The 22,102-nt window shown below is 48.1% G+C and overlaps 1 protein-coding gene across 1 annotated transcript in view; it reads left to right on the forward strand.

Moving 5' to 3' along the window:
- CDC16 (cell division cycle 16) overlaps nt 1–21,867 on the forward strand; it is a 115,414-nt gene extending 93,547 nt beyond the window's left edge. Inside the window, exons 17-18 of the mRNA XM_075334255.1 lie at nt 10,719–10,809; nt 21,165–21,867. Coding sequence (XP_075190370.1) covers nt 10,719–10,809; nt 21,165–21,433 — 360 coding nt within the window. The 3' untranslated portion in view covers nt 21,434–21,867. The remainder of the gene's footprint in view (nt 1–10,718; nt 10,810–21,164) is intronic.
- The last annotated feature ends 235 nt before the right edge of the window (nt 21,868–22,102 follow it).

A 22,102-nucleotide genomic window follows, 5' to 3' on the forward strand; every position in this document is an offset into this window, starting at 1 on the left:
TTCCGCTAATTCCCTCGCTATCCGCAGGATCTTGTGGCTTCGAGAGTGGAAGGCAGATGCTTCCTCAAAGAAGTACCTTGCTGGGCTCCCATTTGCTGGGTCCAGGCTGTTCGGTGAACAACTGGATGAAATTATTAAGGAGGCTACTGGCGGGAAGAGTACTTCCTTGCCACAGACTAAAACCAGGAAACCTGTCCAGGGCAGGAACCAGTCAAGGTTTCGTTCCTTTCGTTCCTCTAACTGGTCGTCCTCTAAGCCCTCGGCCTCGTCCACTAACTCAGCCAAGGACCAGAAGCCCACCTGGCGCAAGAAGCCGCGTCCACAAAAGTCCGCAGGAGCTGCTGCCACCAAGGCAGCCTCCTCTTGACTATCTGGCCGAGCCAGCAACGTCCTTGGTCGGTGGCAGGCTCTCCCACTTTGGCGACGTGTGGTTTCAACACGTCTCCGATCAGTGGGTGCGGGATATCATCTCCCACGGCTACAGGATAGAGTTCTCTTCCAGCCCGCCAAACAGATTTTTTCTGTCAACTCCCCCCTGCTCCAAGGCCGCCGCCTTCTCTCAGGCCGTGGCATCCTTGCAGGCCAACGGAGTAATTGTACCGGTTCCCGCCAGGGAACGGTTCAGAGGTTTCTACTCAAATCTCTTCCTAGTCCCCAAAAAGGACGGTTCCTTCCGGCCCATCCTGGATCTCAAGCTTCTCAACAAGCATGTTCAGGTGCGGCATTTTCGCATGGAGTCTCTGCGATCAGTCATTGCCTCAATGACCCAAGGAGATTTCCTGGCATCCATCGACATCAGAGATGCCTATCTGCATGTGCCAATTGCAGTTTCACACCAGCGTTGGCTACATTTTGCAATCGGAGAGGATCATTTCCAATTCGTGGCTCTCCCCTTCGGGTTAGCCACGGTCCCTCGAGTATTCACCAAGGTCATGGCAGCAGTGGTTGCGGTTCTGCACCTCCAGGGGTTGGCAGTGATTCCTTACCTGGACGACCTTCTTGTCAAGGCTTCATCCAGTGCAGACTGTCAGCGGAGTGTCTCGCTCACTCTCGCCACTCTTGTTCAATTCGGGTGGCTTGTCAATCTGCCCAAGTCCACTCTGACCCCGACCCAAAAACTCACGTACCTAGGGATGCAATTCGAGACTCTGCCGGCACTTGTCAAGCTGCCCTTAGTCAAACAGCAGTCCCTCCATCTGGCGGTGCGCTCTCTTTTGAGGCCCCGCCGTCATTCCATCAGGCACCTCATGCAGGTGCTGGGTCAGATGGTGGCGTCAATGGAAGCGGTTCCCTTTGCCCAGTTCCATCTGCGTCCTCTGCAGCTGGACATTCTCCGCTGTTGGGACAAGCGGACTTCTTCCTTGCACAGGTTGGTGGCTCTGTCGCCACACACCAGGAGCTCTCTTCAGTGGTGGCTTCGGCCCCTCTCTCTGTCTCAGGGACGCTCCTTCCTGACCCCGTCCTGGGTGATCCTCACCACGGATGCCAGTCTATCCGGCTGGGGAGCAGTATTTCTCCACCACCGAGCACAGGGCACTTGGACTCCGTCCGAATCAGCCCTCTCGATCAATGTGCTGGAAATCAGAGCTGTGCTCCTAGCTCTCGTAGCCTTTCACCACCTGTTGGCGGGCAAGCACATTCGAGTCCAGTCAGACAACGCGACAGCAGTTGCCTACATCAATCACCAGGGCGGGACTCGCAGCCGCCTGGCAATGTTGGAGGTTCAACGCATCCTTCAGTGGACGGAGGACTCCAAGTCCACCATATCCGCAGTCCACATCCCAGGCGTAGAAAACTGGGAGGCAGATTATCTCAGCCGTCAAACCGTGGACAGCGGCGAGTGGGCTCTGCATCCGGCAGTGTTCCAGTCGATCTGCCGCAAGTGGGGCACTCCGGAAGTGGATCTAATGGCATCCCGGCACAACAACAAGGTCCCGGTTTACGTGGCTCGCTCCCACGATCCTCAGGCCTTTGCAGCGGACGCGCTGGTTCAGGATTGGTCCCAGTTCCGTCTGTCTTACGTGTTTCCCCCTCTAGCTCTCCTGCGCAAGATCAGAATGGAGGGCCGTCGGGTCATACTCATTGCTCCAGACTGGCCCAGGCGAGCTTGGTAACCAGACCTGCTCCGTCTGTCCGTAGAGGTGCCGTGGCATCTCCCGGACCGCCCAGACCTTTTCTCACAAGGTCCGTTTTTCCGCCAGAATTCTGCAGCTCTCAGATTGACGGCGTGGCTCTTGAGTCCTGGATCCTGACGGCTTCCGGCATTCCTCCCGAAGTCATCTCCACTATGACACTATGAAGTCTTCCTCGGCCAAAATTTACCACAGGACTTGGAGAATTTTCCTGTCCTGGTGTCGTTCTTCCGGCCATGCCCCTTGGCCTTTTTCCTTGCCGACCATCCTGTCCTTTCTACAGTCCGGTCTGCAGCTAGGACTATCCCTCAATTCCCTTAAGGGACAGGTCTCGGCTCTGTCAGTGTTGTTCCAGCGGCGTATCGCCCGCCTGGCTCAGGTGCGCACCTTCATGCAGGGCGCATCTCACATCATTCCACCTTACCGGCGGCCTTTGGATCCCTGGGACCTTAATCTGGTCCTCACGGCCTTACAGAAACCCCCCTTTGAGCCTCTTAGGGAGGTTTCTTTGTTTCGACTTTCACAGAAAGTCGTCTTTCTGGTGGCCATAACTTCTCTCAGGAGAGTCTCTGATTTGGCTGCGCTCTCTTCGGAGTCACCTTTTTTGGTTTTTCATCAAGACAAGGTGGTTCTCCGTCCGACTCCGGACTTTCTATCTAAGTTGGTGTCTCCTTTCCACCTTAACCAGGACATTTCATTGCCTTCCTTTTGTCCGGCTCCTGTTCATCGCTTTGAGAAAGTGTTGCATACTTTAGATCTGGTGCGGGCGCTCCGGATCTATGTGTCACGCACCACTGTTCTTAGGCGGTGCACCTCTCTTTTTGTGCTGACCATAGGTCAGCGCAAGGGTCTCTCGGCTTCTAAACCGACCCTAGCTCGTTGGATTAGGTCGGCCATATCCGATGCCTACCAGTGTACTCAGGTGCCTCCCCCGCCGGGGATCAAGGCACACTCGACCAGAGCTGTCGGTGCCTCTTGGGCTTTCAGGCACCAGGCTACGGCTCAGCAGGTCTGTCAGGCTGCCACTTGGTCTAGTCTGCACACCTTTTCGAAGCACTACCAAGTGCATGCTCATGCTTCGGCAGATGCGAGCTTGGGCAGACGCATCCTTCAGGCGGCTGTCGCCCATTTGTGAAGTTAGGTTTTGCTTACTTCTCAGTTTTCTGTTTATTTCCCACCTATGGACTGCTTTGAGACGTCCCATGGTCTGGGTCTCCCATAGGAACGATAAAGAAAAAGAGAATTTTGTTTACTTACCATAAATTCTTTTTCTTATAGTTCCATAATGGGAGACCCAGCACCCTCCCTGTTGCCTGTTGGCAGTTTCTTGTTCCGCGTGTTATCACCGGCTGTTGTTGTAGACAGAGGCTCGGGTTGTTCCGGTTTTTTGCTCTATATCTACTTGTGGGTGGCTATTCTCCTTCAGCTTTTGCACTAAACTGGCTATATTTGGTTATCCAGGGGGTGTATATGCTCGGAGGGAGGAGCTACACTTTTTAGTGTAGTACTTTGTGTGTCCTCCGGAGGCAGAAGCTATACACCCATGGTCTGGGTCTCCCATTACGGAACTATAAGAAAAAGAATTTACGGTAAGTAAACAAAATTCTCTTTTTTGGTATTGCCGCTTCCAGAACTACCCGAACTATAACTGTCTGCAGTTAACTCCTGCAGTGAACACCATAAAAAGTGGCATAAATGAGGCTTTTTTTTTTTTTTCATCAGACCCCCAGAAAAAAAGTGGAATAAAATGTGATCAATAAGTCAAATATAAATAAATATATCCTTGAATAGGTCATCTAATCCTGCAAAAAATAAGCTGCCATACAACTTTGTCAGAGGAAAAATGAAAAAGCTATAGCTCTTAGAATATAGAGATGCAAAATCAATTTATTTTACTATAAAATTGGTTTTATTGTGTGAAGGAGGCAAAACATAAAAACCAGTTATAAGGAATGGGAAAGGGGCTGTGTTAACTCAGTATGGAGGTGATGCCGGGGAGGGGACACAGGACTGATAATATCTGTGAACTATAAAAAGGGAGGGGGGATGAAAGCTGCAGGCAGTTGGCAGGGTCCGCGTAAACCTGTCTAAAAGAAGAAATAATTAAAAAACTACCGCGCTTACTGGATGAGTGAGAAAAGGGAGTGAATGGGTAGACCTAAATTTAGGTATACAAATATGGAGAGACACAACGGGGAATTAGTAAAATAATCCTCATTATTCCTATTATCAGTTGACCTGCATTCATTCCTGTCATTTTGTATTCCTAACAGGTCCTAAGTCTCCCCTTCTGTCCCTAAGTTCCTCACCAGGATCCTCTCAACAATCCCTCCACGCAGAGGTTTTTTGTTTTGTTTTTATCTATAATTTTTAAACCTTGTGTTAAATTATACAATAAATCAGTTTACATTTTACTAATTCCCTGTTGTCTCTCCATATTTGTATACCTAAATTTAGGTCTACCCGTTCACTCCCTTTTCCCACTCATCCAGTTAGCGCGGTAGTTTTTTTTTTTTTTTTTAGTTTTTTTTTTTTATTAAAACATAAAAAAACCCATATAAATGTGCTATCGCTGTAATCGCACTAACCAAAGAAATAAGTCTGTGTTATCATGTTTACAGAAAGTGAATGAGATAAAACAATACAAAGATTTTTTTTTTTATTACATGGTGTGGATGACCTTTATTGGCATAAAGCACTGAATTGCCATTGGTTTTTGGTTTTGTTTTGATGGATTTATTAACCGCATCCCCCATTAGGTACACATCAAGAAATGGTGTGTTAGAATCAGAAAAGCATATCGTAGATCACAAGTTTAGGTGGTTGTTATTTAAAAAAATAAAATCAGAAAGTATAGATGAATTGTGGGAATATGTATGGTCTTGCCATATAAACACTGAATCATCAATATATCGGCCATACCAAGTAATATTTGGTTGAAATAGGTTGCTAGGCAGATATAGATAAATTTTCTCCCACCATGCCAAATAGAAGTTTGCTAGTGAAGGAGAAAATTTGGCACCCATGGGATAGCCTAATATCTGTAAAAAGAAATCATTTTTGATTTCCCTCTCCTCCTCTTTTTTTTTTTTTTTTTTCTTTCTCCTAAAAAAACAGAGGTTGCTGAGATCCATTCATTTTCTGCAACTAATTTTGCCCAGAGGTTTGCATAATAATGTCATAATGTTAAATACCTTGAGACATTGTGGGGCTAAGTGTGGTCAGCAGGGACATAGAGAGGGGCGCGCTAGGCCTCTGTGTCCCCGCTGATCTCACTCTGCCGCACTATGTCTCAAGTTATTTATCGTTATTATACGCTGTACTCAGTGGCGTAACTAGAGTTGGATGGGCCCCGGTGCAAAGTTTAGACCTTGGCCCCCCCTCCACATACACAGACACTTGGGGTAAGGCATACCTCCCAACTTTTAAAGAAGGAAAAGAAGGACAAAGTTTGCGGCGCGCTACGCGCGTCGCGGCAAATTTTTTAGGCCACGCCCCCTAACCACACCCATTTCACAGTCACGCCCATATCCACTCCCCATCCACACCCATTCAGCATGGACACGCAGGCAGCCGGCGGGCCTCCAGCATGGACACGCAGGCAGCCGGCGGGCCTCCAGCATGGACACGCAGGCAGCCGGCGGGCCTCCAGCATGGACACGCAGGCAGCCGGCGGGCCTCCAGCATGGAAACGCAGGGAGCCACAGTGAGGCGGCCGGTCGCCCACACAGTGAGGTGGCCGGTCGCCTTCACAGACAGGTGGCAGGGGGGCGCCCGCACAGACAGGCGGCAGGGGGGCGCCCGCACAGACAGGCGGCAGGGGGGCGCCCGCACAGACAGGCGGCCGGGGGGCGCCCGCACAGACAGGCGGCCGGGGGGCGCCCGCACAGACAGGCGGCCGGGGGGCGCCCGCACAGACAGGCGGCCGGGGGGCGCCCGCACAGACAGGCGGCCGGCCGACCGCACAGACAGGCGGCCGGCCGAACCGCACAGAGAGGCTCCGGCCGGGGGTGAGGGGGGGGGGGAGGGAGGGAAATCAGCGCTGGGGAGATTTTACTGTACCAGCAGCAGCACAGGCAGCGCTCCTCTCTGTTATGCCACGTCTACTGGGATGGTAGGAGGGAAAAGCAGGGAGGCGGAGAGAGAGTGGGTGGGCGGAGCCCGGGAGCCGGCCGTCCCGATCGTGGCAACGGGACAAACAACGTAAAGCGTGAAAGTCCCGCTGTATCCGGGACAGTTGGGAGGTATGGGGTAAGGGATAATGACACTGACACTCGGGGTACAGGATAATGACGCTGACACTTGGCTCTCACCCACAGCACCCTGAAATCCCTCTATCAGCACCCAGCTTTCCTATGTTCTGATATTTATCTTGTCCTCAGCACCCAGCTTTCCCATATCAGAGCATGAGAAAGCTGGGTGCTGAGAGATGTATATCAGAACATGGGAAAGCTGGGTGCTGAGAGATGTATATCAGAACATGGGAAAGCTGGGTGCTGAGAGATGTATAGCAGAGCATGGGAAAGTTGGCTGCTGAGGGAAAGAGCCTTTTTCCCTCAGCACAAAACATTTCCATCCCATACTTGTATCTTTGTCCCCCCTGTATAAAGTTCTCAAAATACTATAACAGCCCCCACATAGCCTTCCAAATAATTGTATAAAGGGTCTCACATAACCCTTCATATATTAGAATGCAGATACATAGCCCTCCATATATTATAATGCACCCCCATAATCCTCCATGTATAAAGTAGCCCTTCAATTATAATGCATTTCCCATAGTTCTCCATGTATTAAAATTCACCCCATAGTTCTCCATATATTATACTGCACCACATAGTCCTCCATGTTTTATAATGCACTTCCATAGTCCATGTATAAGGTAGCCTCCATAGTCCTCCATATATTATAATGCAGCCCCCATAGTCCTATATGTATTATAACACAACCCCATAAAACTTCAGATGGTATTATGCAGCCCCATACTCCTCCATGTATAATTCACCCCTATATTCCATGTATAAGGTGTCCCTTCATTTTGTATTATACAGCCCCCCCCCCGACCTCCATTTTAATGCAGCCCTATAGACCTCCAGTATAATGCAGCCTCATAGACCTCTATGTATATTACACCTCTATATTCAATGTATAAGGTGTCCTTCATGTTTATTATGCAGCCTCACCAGGCCTCCATATATAATAATGCAGCCAACCTCTCCAGGCCTCCATGTATAATATAGCAGCCAGCCTCCCCAGGCCTCCATGTATAATAATGCAGCCAGCCTCCCCAGGCCTCCATGTATAATAATGCAGCCAGCCTCCCCAGGCCTCCATGTATAATAATGCAGCCAGCCTCCCCAGGCCTCCATGTATAATAATGCAGCCAGCCTCCCCAGGCCTCCATGTATAATAATGCAGCCAGCCTCCCCAGGCCTCCATGTATAATAATGCAGCCAGCCTCCCCAGACCTCCATGTATAATAATGCAGCCAGCCTCCCCAGACCTCCATGTATAATAATGCAGCCAGCCTCCCCAGGCCTCCATGTATAATAATGCAGCCAGCCTCCCCAGGCCTCCATGTATAATAATGCAGCCAGCCTCCCCAGGCCTCCATGTATAATAATGCAGCCAGCCTCCCCAGACCTCCATGTATATTAATGCAGCCAGCCTCCCCAGACCTCCATGTATAATAATGCAGCCAGCCTCCCCAGGCCTCCATGTATAATAATGCAGCCAGCCTCCCCAGGCCTCCATGTATAATAATGCAGCCAGCCTCCCCAGGCCTCATGTATAATAATGCAGCCAGCCTCCCCAGGCCTCCATGTATAATAATGCAGCCAGCCTCCCCAGGCCTCATGTATAATAATGCAGCCAGCCTCCCCAGGCCTCCATGTATATTAATGCAGCCAGCCTCCCCAGGCCTCCATGTATAATAATGCAGCCAGCCTCCCCAGGCCTCCATGTATAATAATGCAGCCAGCCTCCCCAGGCCTCCATGTATAATAATGCAGCCAGCCTCCCCAGGCCTCATGTATAATAATGCAGCCAGCCTCCCCAGGCCTCATGTATAATAATGCTGCCAGCCTCCCCAGGGCTCATGTATAATAATGCTGCCAGCCTCCCCAGGCCTCCATCTATAATAATGCTGCCAGCCTCCCCAGGCCTCCATGTACAGTATAATGCAGTCTCCCCAGGCCTCCATGTACAGTATCATGCAGCCTCCCCACCCCAGGCCTCCATGTACAGTATCATGCAGCCTCCCCACCCCAGGCCTCCATGTACAGTATCATGCAGCCTCCCCACCCCAGGCCTCCATGTACAGTATCATGCAGCCTCCCCACCCCAGGCCTCCATGTACAGTATCATACAGCCTCCCCACCCCAGGCCTCCATGTACAGTATCATGCAGCCTCCCCACCCCAGGCCTCCATGTACAGTATCATGCAGCCTCCCCACCCCAGGCCTCCATGTACAGTATCATACAGCCTCCCCACCCCAGGCCTCCATGTACAGTATCATGCAGCCTCCCCACCCCAGTTCTCCATGTACAGTATCATGCAGCCTCCCCACCCCAGGCCTCCATGTACAGTATCATGCAGCCTCCCCAACCCAGGCCTCCATCATGGAGGCCTGGGTTTGGGAGGCTGCATGATACTGTACATGGAGGCCTGGGGTGGGGAGGCTGCATGATACTGTACATGGAGAACTGGGGTGGGGAGGCTGCATGATACTGTACATGGAGGCCTGGGGTGGGGAGGCTGCATGATACTGTACATGGAGGCCTGGGGTGGGGAGGCTGCATGATACTGTACATGGAGGCTCCATGTACAGTATCATGCAGCCTCCCCACCCCAGGCCTCCATGTACAGTATCATGCAGGCTCCCCACCCCAGGCCTCTGACCACCGTGTACTCACTTTATATATATATAAAAAAAAAAAAAACAAGTACTCACCGATCTTCTCCTTCCACTGCTGCTCTGTCCTGACGTCTCCTTGTTCCACTGCTGCTGTACTCCCTGCTCTCCTCCTTCCACTGCTGCTCGTCCTCCTCTCTCTCCCGGTGCTCCGGTCGGCGTCCTCCCTCCCTGCGCTCTGTGCACTCAGCACAGCAGTCGCACAGGAGTGACGTCACCGCGCAGGCACAGGGGGAGTATGATGATGCAGAGCGGCGCTGGCCGCTCTATGCTTCATTATTACTGTGCGCGGTGACGGGGGAGGGGGGCCCCGGTGCCGCCGCTGACATCGGGCAGGAGGGCCCGGTGTCGGGGGCGGCAGCGGGTCATATAGTGGGCGCGTGCACTGTGACAGATCAGCGCAGCTTCTCTCTCACTGAGAGGAGCTGGCTGCTGATCTGTCGGGTCCCCGCGGGCCCCAAACTGCCCGGGCCCGGTCGCGATGGCGACCGCTGCGACCGCGGTCGTTACGCCCCTGGCTGTACTTATGATTTGGCTGCATACTGTGGTTAAAAGGGAAGAACGGACCCATGGAAGTTCGGGTTCAGCTGGACTTTAGTTAAAAGTTAAACTTTTAGGTTTTTTATTATTTTTTTAAACTTTTTAAAACTTTTTTTTAAACTTTTTTTAATTTTACTAGGTCCCCTGGGGGGCTATATGGATCAGCTGTCTGATCGCTCTGCCATACCTGCTAATCACAGCTACACAGCTGTGAACAGCAGATAAGCTCATTTCATGTCTCACCCAGCTCTGGGCCGGGTGAAACAAAAAGTGAGTCGTGAGCTACAGGAGTCATTACTTGACCCTGTGCTACCATGACAATGTCACGTGACTTCTGGTATCAGCGGTATGTAATCGTTTGCTGCACTTGTGATCATAAGGACGCTGTCACTTATTGACGGCGCCATTTAAGGGGTTAAACAGCATGGGCGGATAACGATTCCACTCGTGCATTGTAGGCACACATCTCAGCTTTATAAATCAGCTGAGATGTGCGCCGACTTCCCACTCCTGCCGCCTGCAGCAGCGGTAGATTAAGCCTATGACTGCTAGGACGTAATTTTACCGCCCGCGGTCGTTAAAGGTTTAAATAATTTTTTAAAAAACCGGTGCGTTATATTGGTATAGTTTGCTGGGGAGGAATCCCGTGAGCCTCGAGGTGGCAGCAGACTATCCCATGGTTCTGCGTCGCCCAATGAAGACAACAACAAACAGGTTTTATGGTGAGTACTAAAATCTATTTTCAGGATTGCTATATCCAATAGGTGGCACTAGAGTTAAAGGGAACCTGTCACCGGATGTTTATAATACTTACCTAATGGTTGGTGCGGAGCTGACTGGTCGGATGGGCGTCTCCGTTCTCTGGGTCCCGTACCTCCTCTTTCGGTTATCTTTGTCCTCCTTCTGAAGATAGTGTGGATGACGCGTTCTACCTCATCCACACTAGCCGACAGTGAGGTCCTGCGCAGGCGCACTTTGATCTGCCCTGTTCCCTTTAAAGTCCTCTTACTCTCTGTAGAGGTAGTTTGGCTGTTAAAACCAGTAGTATCCAGTATATTTTTGAGAATAAAACTAACGCTTGTAAAAATGATATGACATTTCTTGATCTTTCAACTGTTCATTTTTTTCTCAGGCACTTGGTCTAAGAAGAGATGATACATTTTCTGTTACAATGCTTGGACACTGCATAGAAATGTACATTGGTGATTCAGAAGCATACATTGGTAAGATATACAAAATATAATCACTGCTTAGGCAGTAGTAGTACTAAATATAATAGTTAATGGAGCCAAAAATCTGTCTTACCTGGATATTTTTGTTGTTCTTTTCTTCCATCTGCTGGGTTCTTTAAAGGGAAGGTATCGTCAAAAAAAAAATCAGTAACTGAAAAAATGTTAAGTAATAGTGTTTTAATGTTTTGTTTAAATATTATTTGTTTTTAATTGAGCAAAATATAAAAAAAAATTAAAAAGTTTGATATTTTCCACTGTTAAACACTAGGGGGAGCAGCTGCTGAAATCCTACAGAAATTCGATTGTATAAGCTCACATTACAGCTGCAGTAAAGTGGGCGGAGTCACCCCTCCTGTGTGTGATTGCACGCCTTCCCCTCCTAATCTGAGTGTTTACAACAGATAACAGAGAATGACATGTAGGGACATAGTGCAGAGCCATTTTGTTGATGACCACAAATGTCTAAAGTGTCACCAAGGACAGCAGGAGTATCACACAGGATAGGATTAGATACACGGCTCTGCACACAGTATCACACAGGAGAGGATTAGATACACAGCCGTGCAGACCATATCACACAGCAGAGGATTAGATACACAGCTTTGCAGACAGTATCACACGATGGGATTAGATACACAGCTCAGCAGACAGTATCACACGATAGGATTAGATACTCAACCGTACAGACAGTATCACACGATAGGATTAGATACACAGCTCAGCAGATAGTATCACACAGGACAGGATTAGATACACGGCTCAGCAGACAGTATCACACAGGAGAGTATTAGATACACAGCTCAGCAGACAGTATCACACAGGACAGGATTAGATACACAGCTATGCAGACAGTATCACACAGGATAGGATTAGATACACAACCCTGCAGACAGTATCACCAGTACACACACAGGTACTCACATGCAGTGGCGCGCACACACACACACACACACACACAATCACCCCTGATGGGGACCTTGTGCCACACACACACACACAATCACCCCTAATGGGGACCTTGTGCCACACACACACACACACAAACACCCCCAATGGGGACCTTGTGCCACACACAATCACCCCTGATGGGGTCATTGTGCCACACACACACACACACGCACACATATCACCCCTGATGGGGACCTTGTGCCACACACACACACATCACCCCTGATGGGGACCTTGTGCCACACACACACACACACACACATCACCCCTGATGGAGACCTTGTGCCACACACACACATCACCCCTAATGGAGACCTTGTGCCACACACACACATCACCCCTGATGGGGACCTTGTGCCACCTACACATCACCCCTGATGGGGACCTTGTGCCACACACACACACACATCACCCCTGATGGGGACTTTGTGCCACACACACACACACACAATCACCCCTGATGGGGACCTTGTGCCACACACACACACACACACACACACACACACACACACACACACACATCACCCCTAATGGAGACCTTGTGCCACACACACACATCACCCCTGATGGGGACCTTGTGCCACCTACACATCACCCCTGATGGGGACCTTGTGCCACACACACACACACACATCACCCCTGATGGGGACCTTGTGCCACACACACACAGCAGCGGCGGGCAGAGCTGGTGGAGCTGCGGCAGCGGGCAGAGTTGGGTGATCTGCGGCAGCGGGCAGAGAGGGGGCTTGGGAGAACGGAGGGAGGGGGGTGTCATTGGAGACGGTAACGGGGGGAGGGCAGGCGGCCCGTACTCACACATCCCGGCGGGTGACAGAGGTAAAGTGGACCAAACAGCATACGCTGTGAGATCCACAATAATGGCGCTGATCTCCTCCCTCTGCTGTGATCTGGACAGCCCAGGGGGCGCGTCCAGGTCACAGCAGACGCCCACTGTAACGTACTGCATGGGGTCGGATGCCGACTACTGTTCTCTATGTACAGGGACTGCCATAAAGGAATGAGTTACTGTCGTTACACACACAGCAAATCCAGCATGGCAGCTCCCAGTGCCTTCAGTAAAATAAGAATTAAATAAAAACTAAATAAGCTGCGATTTTCATTTTGTATTAGAAATACTTGATTTCATAATCACTATTTTTAATACAAAAATAAAAAACCGCGATACCTTCCCTTTCAGATATTTTTACACTAAACATATAAGGCCATAAATAAATCACAGGAAATCTGAGAGTCACAGAGACTCTTAGATATATACTTTTGTTTATTTGGGCCTTATGTTTACAGGATATTCTAAGCATGATATCAGAGTTAAAGTATGTACTCTGAGCCTTCTATATACCTTTCATTGCTCATGTATGAATCATCCATCTTCATGATTTATTCTGATATGGTTCCTTTCGAGAGTTTATCCTCCTATAAAATTTCTGGTTAAATGAACATAAAATACTTGTAAAGTGCTGTGGATTATGTTGGCACTATAGAGGTAAAATTTTTACTATTATTAAGTTGTAGGTTTGATGTGTGAGGAACCTTTTTACTGCCGGGGGACATCTGGAACTTTCTACCAACCTTCGGGGGCCGCACAAAATTATCAATGTGAAAAGTACCCAGCTACATTTGGTCAAGCAATTAATTAACTCACCCCTATTGTGGTGGCCAGAGCTGCTTCTCTTTGGTGCGGCGGTTCATTTTCGATGATATTGATCATGTTGCCTCTCACAACTGTTTTTCCAGGATTGTCTCCGTCTGGAGCCCACTCAACTCTTTGTGATAATAAGATTGGTAAATCATATACATCACAGGAGACACTGGGACTGCTGTACATACATCACAGGAGGTGCTGGGGGCATATACATCACATAGGAGACGCTGGGACTGCTGTATATATATTACAGGAGATGCCCCAGCCCCTCCCCTGTGATGTATATGCCCCAGTGTCTCCACTGTGATGTATATGCCACCAGCCCCTCCAATGTGATGTATATGCCACCAGCCCCTCCTGTGATGTATATGCCACCAGCCCCTCCTGTGATGTATATGCCACCAGCCCCTCCTGTGATGTATATGCCCCAGCCCCTCCTGTGATGAATATGCCCCAGCCCCTTCTGTGATGTATATGCCCCAGCCCCTGCTGGGATGTATATGCCCCAGCCCCTGCTGGGATGTATATGCCCCAGCCCCTGCTGGGATGTATATGCCCCAGCCCCTGCTGGGATGTATATGCCCCAGCCCCTGCTGGGATGTATATGCCCCAGCCCCTGCTGGGATGTATATGCCCCAGCCCCTGCTGGGATGTATATGCCCCAGCCCCTGCTGGGATGTATATGCCCCAGCCCCTGCTGGGATGTATATGCCCCAGCCCCTGCTGGGATGTATATGCCCCAGCCCCTGCTGGGATGTATATGCCCCAGCCCCTGCTGGGATGTATATGCCCCAGCCCCTGCTGGGATGTATATGCCCCAGCCCCTGCTGGGATGTATATGCCCCAGCCCCTGCTGGGATGTATATGCCCCAGCCCCTGCTGGGATGTATATGCCCCAGCCCCTGCTGGGATGTATATGCCCCAGCCCCTCATTTGATGTATATGCCCCCAGTGTCTCCTGTGATATTTACAATACAGGAGACGCTGGGGGTATATACATTACAGGAGATGATGGGGTATTTACATCACTGGAGGGGCTGGGAGCATATACATCACTGGAGGGGCTGGGAGCATATACGTCACAAAAGAGGCTGAGGGCATATACATCACTGGGAGACATAGATATGGCTTTGGAGCACAGACAGCACTGGGGGGGGGCACGGACAGCACTGGGGGGGGGGCACGGACAGCACTGTGAGGTGCACGGACAGCACTAGGGGGGCAAGAGGGGAAACTGACAACACATGCAGAGCACAGACATCGCAACGGGGTCGCAGACAGTATGAGGGAGCATGGACATCACTGGGGGGGAGTCACACAGCTCTGGGGGAGATGGGGGCACACAGCTCTGGGGGAATTGGGGGCACACAGGCCTAGGGGAGGGGTGGGGGCACACAGGCCTAGGGGAGGGGTGGGGGCACGCAGACCTAGGGGAGGGGTGGCGGCACGCAGACCTAGGGGAGGGGTGGGGGCACGCAGACCTAGGGGAGGGGTGGGAGCACGCAGACCTAGGGGAGGGGGGGGCACACAGCCCTGGGGGACACACAATCCTGGGGTGGGGGGGCACACAACCCCGGGGGTGGGGGGTCCACACAACCCCGGGGTTGGTGGGGCACACAACCCTGGTGATGGGGGGGCAAACACAACCCTGGTGTTGGGGGGGAGGGGAAACAACCCTGCTGGAGTGGGCACAGAGGGAGCAGGCACACGGCACCTGGGAAAGGAGCACATAGCATTGTGGAAGCAGGCACAGCACGTTGGGAGCGCACACGGGGGAGCTGGCATGCAGCACAGGGGAGCGTGCACAAAGGAGCTGGCGCGCAGCACGGGGGAGCGCGCACGGGGGAGCTGGCACGCAGCACTGCGGAGCACGCATAAAGGAGCACGCACAAAGGAGCTGGCACGCAGCACAAGGGAGCGCGCACGGGGGGGAGCTGGTACGTAGCACGGGAGAACGCTCATATTCACAGTGGGAGCGGGTACACAGAGTTGAAGCCGTGAAATTGCTGCTGGGCTTCTGTGGGACGGGGCGAAAGTGCTAACCCCGCCCACAAAATAAGTCCTGAGCACACAGGCACTGACCAGCGTTCAGTAGAGAACGCTGAATGCGCGTCCTCGCAGCGCACATGGGGATTTAAAGGGCCGGTAGCAGGCAAGACGCGGCTGCCGCCAGATTCCCGGGGGCCGTTGAAACGGTCAGACACGCCCCCACCCTGAGTGGCAGTGTGTCTGCATGTCAGCTGATTGCTTCCAATCACAGACACTATGTGCATCTATTGTGGTATAAAATAAATAAATGGGGGGGAAGCCGTGCGCTTATCTTGACTGTGTATCAAAATAAGAGGAAATGCATGCATGCATGCGTGCATGCAGCTTTTGTTTTTTTTTTTTGCTTTTTTTAATTATTTAAATAATTTAAAAAAAGCAGCATATGGTACCCCTCCCAATTTTGATACCTGGCCATGATAAAGTCTGACGACTGGGGGCTGGTATTCTCAGGTTGGGGAGACCCATGTTTATTGGCTCCCCCCCCACCCCCCTCCCCACTTCGTCCAGTCTAAAAATAGCAGCCTGCAGCTGCCCATATTTGTCGCATTCATCAGATATGATAGTTTCAGGACTTTACTGATTGCCATGGTGCAGTAGCAGTTGGGGTAATAAGGGGTTAATGGCAGCCCACAGTTGCCATTAAGCTTTAGATTAGTAATGGGAGGCATCTAAGACCCCCTTCATTACTAATCTGTAAGTTAAAAGAAATAAGCACAAGCACTGAAAAACACCCTTTATTTGAAATAAAATACAAATAACCTCTTTCACCACTTTATTAATACCCCCCCAAAACATCCCTGCAGGTCTGACGTAATCCACATGAAGTCCCACGATGATTACAGCTCTGCTACATATAAAGTCTCACCGAGCAGCTGTAGAACAATGACGCCCGCTGTGAGTTGCAGGCAGAGACTGAGTGAACCGTCTGATCAGGGGTGACATCACTCAGGTGATTGCGGTCACAGGTGGAAGACCATGGGAATCCAGCTGTGATCGCAAATCACCTGAGTGACGTCACCGCTGATCTCACCACTCATTTAGTCTCTGCCTGCAGCTCACAGTGGGCGGTCATGTTCTATGGCCGCTTGGTGTGAATTCAGATGTAGTAGAGCTGGAATCGTCGGACCTAGTGTGGGTGTTTTTAGGGGTAATAAAGTGGTGAAAGAGGGTGCTTTTTTGTCTTTTATTTTAAATAAAGGATTTTTTCGGTGTTTGTGTTTTTCTTTTCACTTGCAGATTAGTAATTGGGGGGGTCTCATAGACTCCTCCCATTACTAATATAGGGCTTGGTGGCAGCTGTGAGCTAACATTAACCCCTTATTACTCCGATTGCCACCACACAAGGGCAAACTGGAAGAGCCAGGTAAAGTGCTGGGACTTTTGCATCTAATGGATGCGGCAATCCCGGGGCTGCATGCTGCTATTGTTAGGCTGGGGGGGGCGGGGGGCAATAAGCATGGGTCTACCCAGCATGAGAATACCAGCCCCTAGCTGTCCAGCTTTATCATGGCTGGGTGTCAAAATTGGGGGAACCACATACTGTTTTATTTTTTTGTTTGTTTTTTTTCAATTTATATAAATAATATAAAAAAAACAAAAGCCGCATGCGGTTCCTCTTATTGTGATACACAGCTAAGATAAGCACACGGCTGGGGGCTGCAGCCTGTAGCCATATGCTTTATCTGTGCTGGGTATCATCATATGGGAGACCCTACGCCAATTGTTTTATTTATTTTTACACCACGATAGTGACCCGCAGACACCACCTGTGATTGGTTGCAATCAGACACTTTCACGCAGACTGGGGACATCTGACCGCAGCCAATCACAGATGCCGGTAGGCTGGGAAAGCAGTGCATATGCAGCGAAAGTAATGAGCGGCCCCCGAATTTAATGAGCGGCTGCCAGAGCAGTTACAGCTGCGCCTCAGTAAGTATGAAGCGCTTGCTTCATTCTTATTTTCTTTATTTTTCCTTTTATTTATATATTTCCTGAGTTCCGGATCCCAATTATTAGCCGGAATTCCCTGAGAATTCCTGGCCCAGACCCGACACTCGGGTGCATTTGAAACTGCGCAGATCCGGACTCTTACAGTCTGAGTCCGCCCATCACTACATATGAGTCCAGTGGATGATCCTATTCAACAGCTGACAGCCTTCTCTGTATGTCTAAACCTACAAAGATTGTGTGCAGCCAAAGAGTTAATTAAAAATATGTGTGACGCTAGTCGCTACACTGCAAATCGTGAGGTAGGAATGTGATTCTACTCTCTACATTTCAAGTTGTGAGGCAGAAATGTGACACTAGTCACTACACGGCAAGCTCTGAGACACGAGACAGGATAGTCAAAAGTTCCAGGGTACTGTTAGATCACATCAAAATAAAGGGGATAGGCAGAGGTGTAGTCAAGTAAGGGTATGGAGTCAGACTACCTAGAGAGTAGTGGATCAGAGCAGAGCGACAAGGCAAACGGATGGTCAAACAAAGTCAGTGGTTAGGCAGCCAAAGATCAATTCCCAGACAACAGGTACAAGAGGGCAACTAGCATAACTGAGCAGAAGGCTAAGACTAGCAGTGTTCTTTGACTGACTGTTCAGCTAAATAGCTGGGCAGTCTCAGACTGCACAGCTGAGCTGTCCCTAAAAACATAATACGCTCAGCATGCCCCTGCACGAGATTGGACAACTGAGCTATCAATCTGCATAGCGACAGCTCAGCAGAACAGGAATCCATAGTGTATCAGACAGTCATGACGCACAAGAGGAATCATGACAATAAGTATATTAAAAAATTGACAATATATAAAATAACAAGTCTGTAAAATATGGGACACACTAGGAGGCGGCAAAATCCAGCAGGAGGAAGTAGTACACCGAGGATATTTCTGACTAAATAACCATATGCAGCAAAGGTAAGTATAAAAATGTATAAATAATCATAGCCACATAAAGGTTAAAGTGCAAAAATAGCAGAATAAGGAGCTTACCCATGTGTGTCCTGCGGGAATGGAGTCTGCCCCATATGCATGAAAGGATACAGTTAGTTTTGAGAATTATTTGGACAATGACCGAATCTCTTGGTTTGGGCTCTACATGCCACTATTTTTTATTTTAAATGAAACAACTGATATAGAATTGAATTGTAGCCGTTCAAGTTTAATTAAAGGGGTTGAACAAAAATATCCTGTGAAATTTTTAGGAATTGCTAACATTTTTATACAAAGCCTCCTCATTTCAGGAGCTCAAAAGAAATTGATCATTGTAGTTTGTCCTGATGAAGTGTCACTCCTAAATGTGTTCACAAACCGCAGTTCTACATTATTGTCTGTTTCATCACTGGATCCTTGGCGGCACAGATTTTAACACACTCGTCTCCCGCTTCACACGAAAATAATTGGATAATTTACTTTACCATACTTAAAAAAAAACTAACAAAAAAAAAAAAACATTGTTCATTCTTAATACTTTGTAGAGAATCCTTTACAAGCAATGACTGCCGGAAGCCACAAAACGCTGTTTCCTCCTTTGTGATGCTTTGCCAGACCTTTACTGCAGCTGATCTCAATTGTTGCCTGTTTGTGAGTCTTTCTGCTTTTAAAAGGAGTCTGTTACCACATTTAACCTATCTAACCTATTAATATGGGTATATAGGTTATAGAATGCTCAAAAAAAACTTTATACCTCATATCAGATGGCTTGTGGATAAATCAACTTTTATCGATTTTATATAAATGAGCTGTTCCAGGCTATGGGGCGGATGCTGCCTGGGAGATAACTCCTCCTCCAGAGATTATTATAAATAAAAGGGGCGTTACTAATGTGAGACAAGCAACTGACCTAGAACAGGAGAAATTAAATTTCACTTCTTGCAAACACATTTTTGCAGTTCACTGCTCTGCTTTATTGCAACAATATTGTAACCCTGTCTGCCTGTGAGCTGGAGGCTGAAGCTGAGAGGAACCTGCAGATGTGTCCGTTATAATCACACACAGCTATGCAGTGAGAGCAGAGAGCGGTCATTACACATCACACTGGTAATGCCCTTTTTATTAGCAATAATTTCTGGAGGCGGGGTTAATTTCCAGGCAACATCCGCCCCATAGCCTGGAAGAGCTCATTTACATAACGTGATTAAAGATGACTTCTCCTCAACAAAGCATCTGATATGATGCAGACAGGTTTGATGACTTTTTTCAGCATTCTATAATCTATATGACCACATTAATAGGTTAGATAGGTCAAATGTGGTTGTTTTACACATGGGAAATGCATACTCAATGGGAATGAGATCTAGTGATTTACTCAGCCATTGCAGAGTATTCTTTGCTTTACAAATTCCTGGGTTCCTTTTGAAGAATGTTTTGGGTCATTGTCCATCAGTAGTGTGAAGCGCCGTCCATTCAACCTTGCTGCATCTGATTAAATCTAAGCAGAAAGTACTGTATAGCCCTGTACACTTCACAATTCATCTGACTGCTTCTGTCCACAGTTACATCATCAATAAACACCAGTCACTCACTGCCATTGGAAGCCATGCATGGCCATGCCATGAACTGCCTGAACTAATGATGTTCTGTTTCTCTTCCATTGAGTGCACCTTTGTTTGCATGTTGTGATCTCACAGGAAAAGCTTCCAAATGCAAATGCCACACCTGGGAATCAGCTCCAGACCTTTTACCTGATTATTTGATGGAATAACTCATGCAGACAATTAAAGAGCTCTTCCCTTGAAAAAAGGCAGCTACATATTAAAGAGCTGTAATTCCTAACCCCTTACTCCAATTAGGATGTGAATACACTTAAATTTAATGTGGAGAGTGTGCAGTTTAAGCCCATATTGATTATATCACTGTATCTTTAATATCTTTTGGTAAGCAGCTAAAATACCAAAAACTTGTGTATGTGCAAATATTTCTGGACATAATTAAATAAGACTGATCACTGGACTCCTGCACAAACACCAGAGTTTTTAATGGACAAAATACAAGTTATCCAGAATTTTTTCCCTCAACTCTAGATATCATTCTGTTTCTCTTATTGTTCTCTATACCATTCTGTCCGCAGATTGGACTGAAAGTACAACACGGCAGGTTCCCTTTAACTAGCAGACCATGGAACTAGAGCAATGAGGAATATGTTAAGGTTGCTAACTTAGTGGTTGACATTGATTTAGCCATAATTTCATAGGCTAGAAAACTTATAATTTGGCTTTTGGCCTTTCATAAGGAGTGGGGTCTCATTACACTGCATTACTTTTGAGTGATATCGTAAGGGCAGTAGAGAAAGTCTGCGATAGTAAACTACTGTTCACTGACTTACACTGTACAGTCTCGGTGTAGTATTAGAACAGTCTCGTAGGGGCACTCACAGAAATATAAACTAGCAATGCGACTAAATGGAATTTTATAATCATTGTGTAGATTCCTCTACTACATTACTGCTCACATACACAGGAACAAAGACTAGAGCTTGGGAGGAGTGAGTGCTTGAGAGCCTCCAGGGGTATCTGATAGCTGCTGATGTCATCCTGTACAACCAATTAATCCGCACAGAAGAACCTGCCCTCCTGTCTATATGTTAACATATGGAATAATACAAATTACACTATGATAATATTGCTGAGGAGTTAGAATTCTTAATTACCTGAGTGGCCCTTTTTAAATATCTGTTTTTACATTTTTTTATAGGAACAGATATTAAAGACAAGTTAAGATGTTATGACTTTGACGTCCATACGATGAAAACATTGAAGAACATCATTTCACCTCCTTGGGAAGGGAGAGAATTTGATCTTGAGCGTCAGTCCCTTGATGAAAGTGGTATCATGGCCTTGGAGACCTCTCATTTGCTACCTAAATCCTCTGATGCAAGATCACCAGTGGAAGAAGCTCTTGAGATTGAGATGAATGAAAGTGATATGATGCTGGAGACTTCAATGTCCGACCACAGTTCATGATAAGTTGGACACCAAGGCTTATTGTTCTACTTTATACTATTTTGCACCCTGAAATCTAGATATTTGATGTGAATTGGCACACCACTTATTGCCTGAACTGGGAAAGAAGCATTTGCTTCCTCACAGAAGTGCCAGTGAAGCATGAACTACTGGTTTCCCTTGAAGGAAACTATTTATCGGTATGTTACCTACCAGAGGTTTTACATTTTTAACATTGTAACATGTATTTCACCTATTTCTTTTTTTAACTGTGGACTGCCTTGTATTACACTGATGTATAATGAATGACATAAAAGAAAAATCTTTTACTATGTTACATAGGAAAGAGCATTTTTTGTCCACTCTGGTTTGATAATGTGAAATTGCTTTACTCAAATGTACAACTTGCACCAATTTTCTTTCTGTGTCTACAATAAATGCTTCGATGGACAAAATATATCTATATTTTTTTTTTAACCTATAAAATAATCACTGCAGTTTGTATTTTACTTTTTACCATGCAGTTAATTACGAACAACACAGATGCACTCCTTGTGATGTCCGTCGTTTTCATAGACCCATAGACTTGTATGGGAAATTTTAATTTGTGACATGGATCAAAAATGGATGCGTCTCTGTGTTTGTTTTTTTAGCACGCAGATCTTCTGCAAAAAACATGAACTTGAATGC

Source organism: Anomaloglossus baeobatrachus, chromosome 2, assembly GCF_048569485.1.
Source record: "Anomaloglossus baeobatrachus isolate aAnoBae1 chromosome 2, aAnoBae1.hap1, whole genome shotgun sequence".
Classification (NCBI taxonomy): Eukaryota; Metazoa; Chordata; class Amphibia; order Anura; family Aromobatidae; genus Anomaloglossus; species Anomaloglossus baeobatrachus.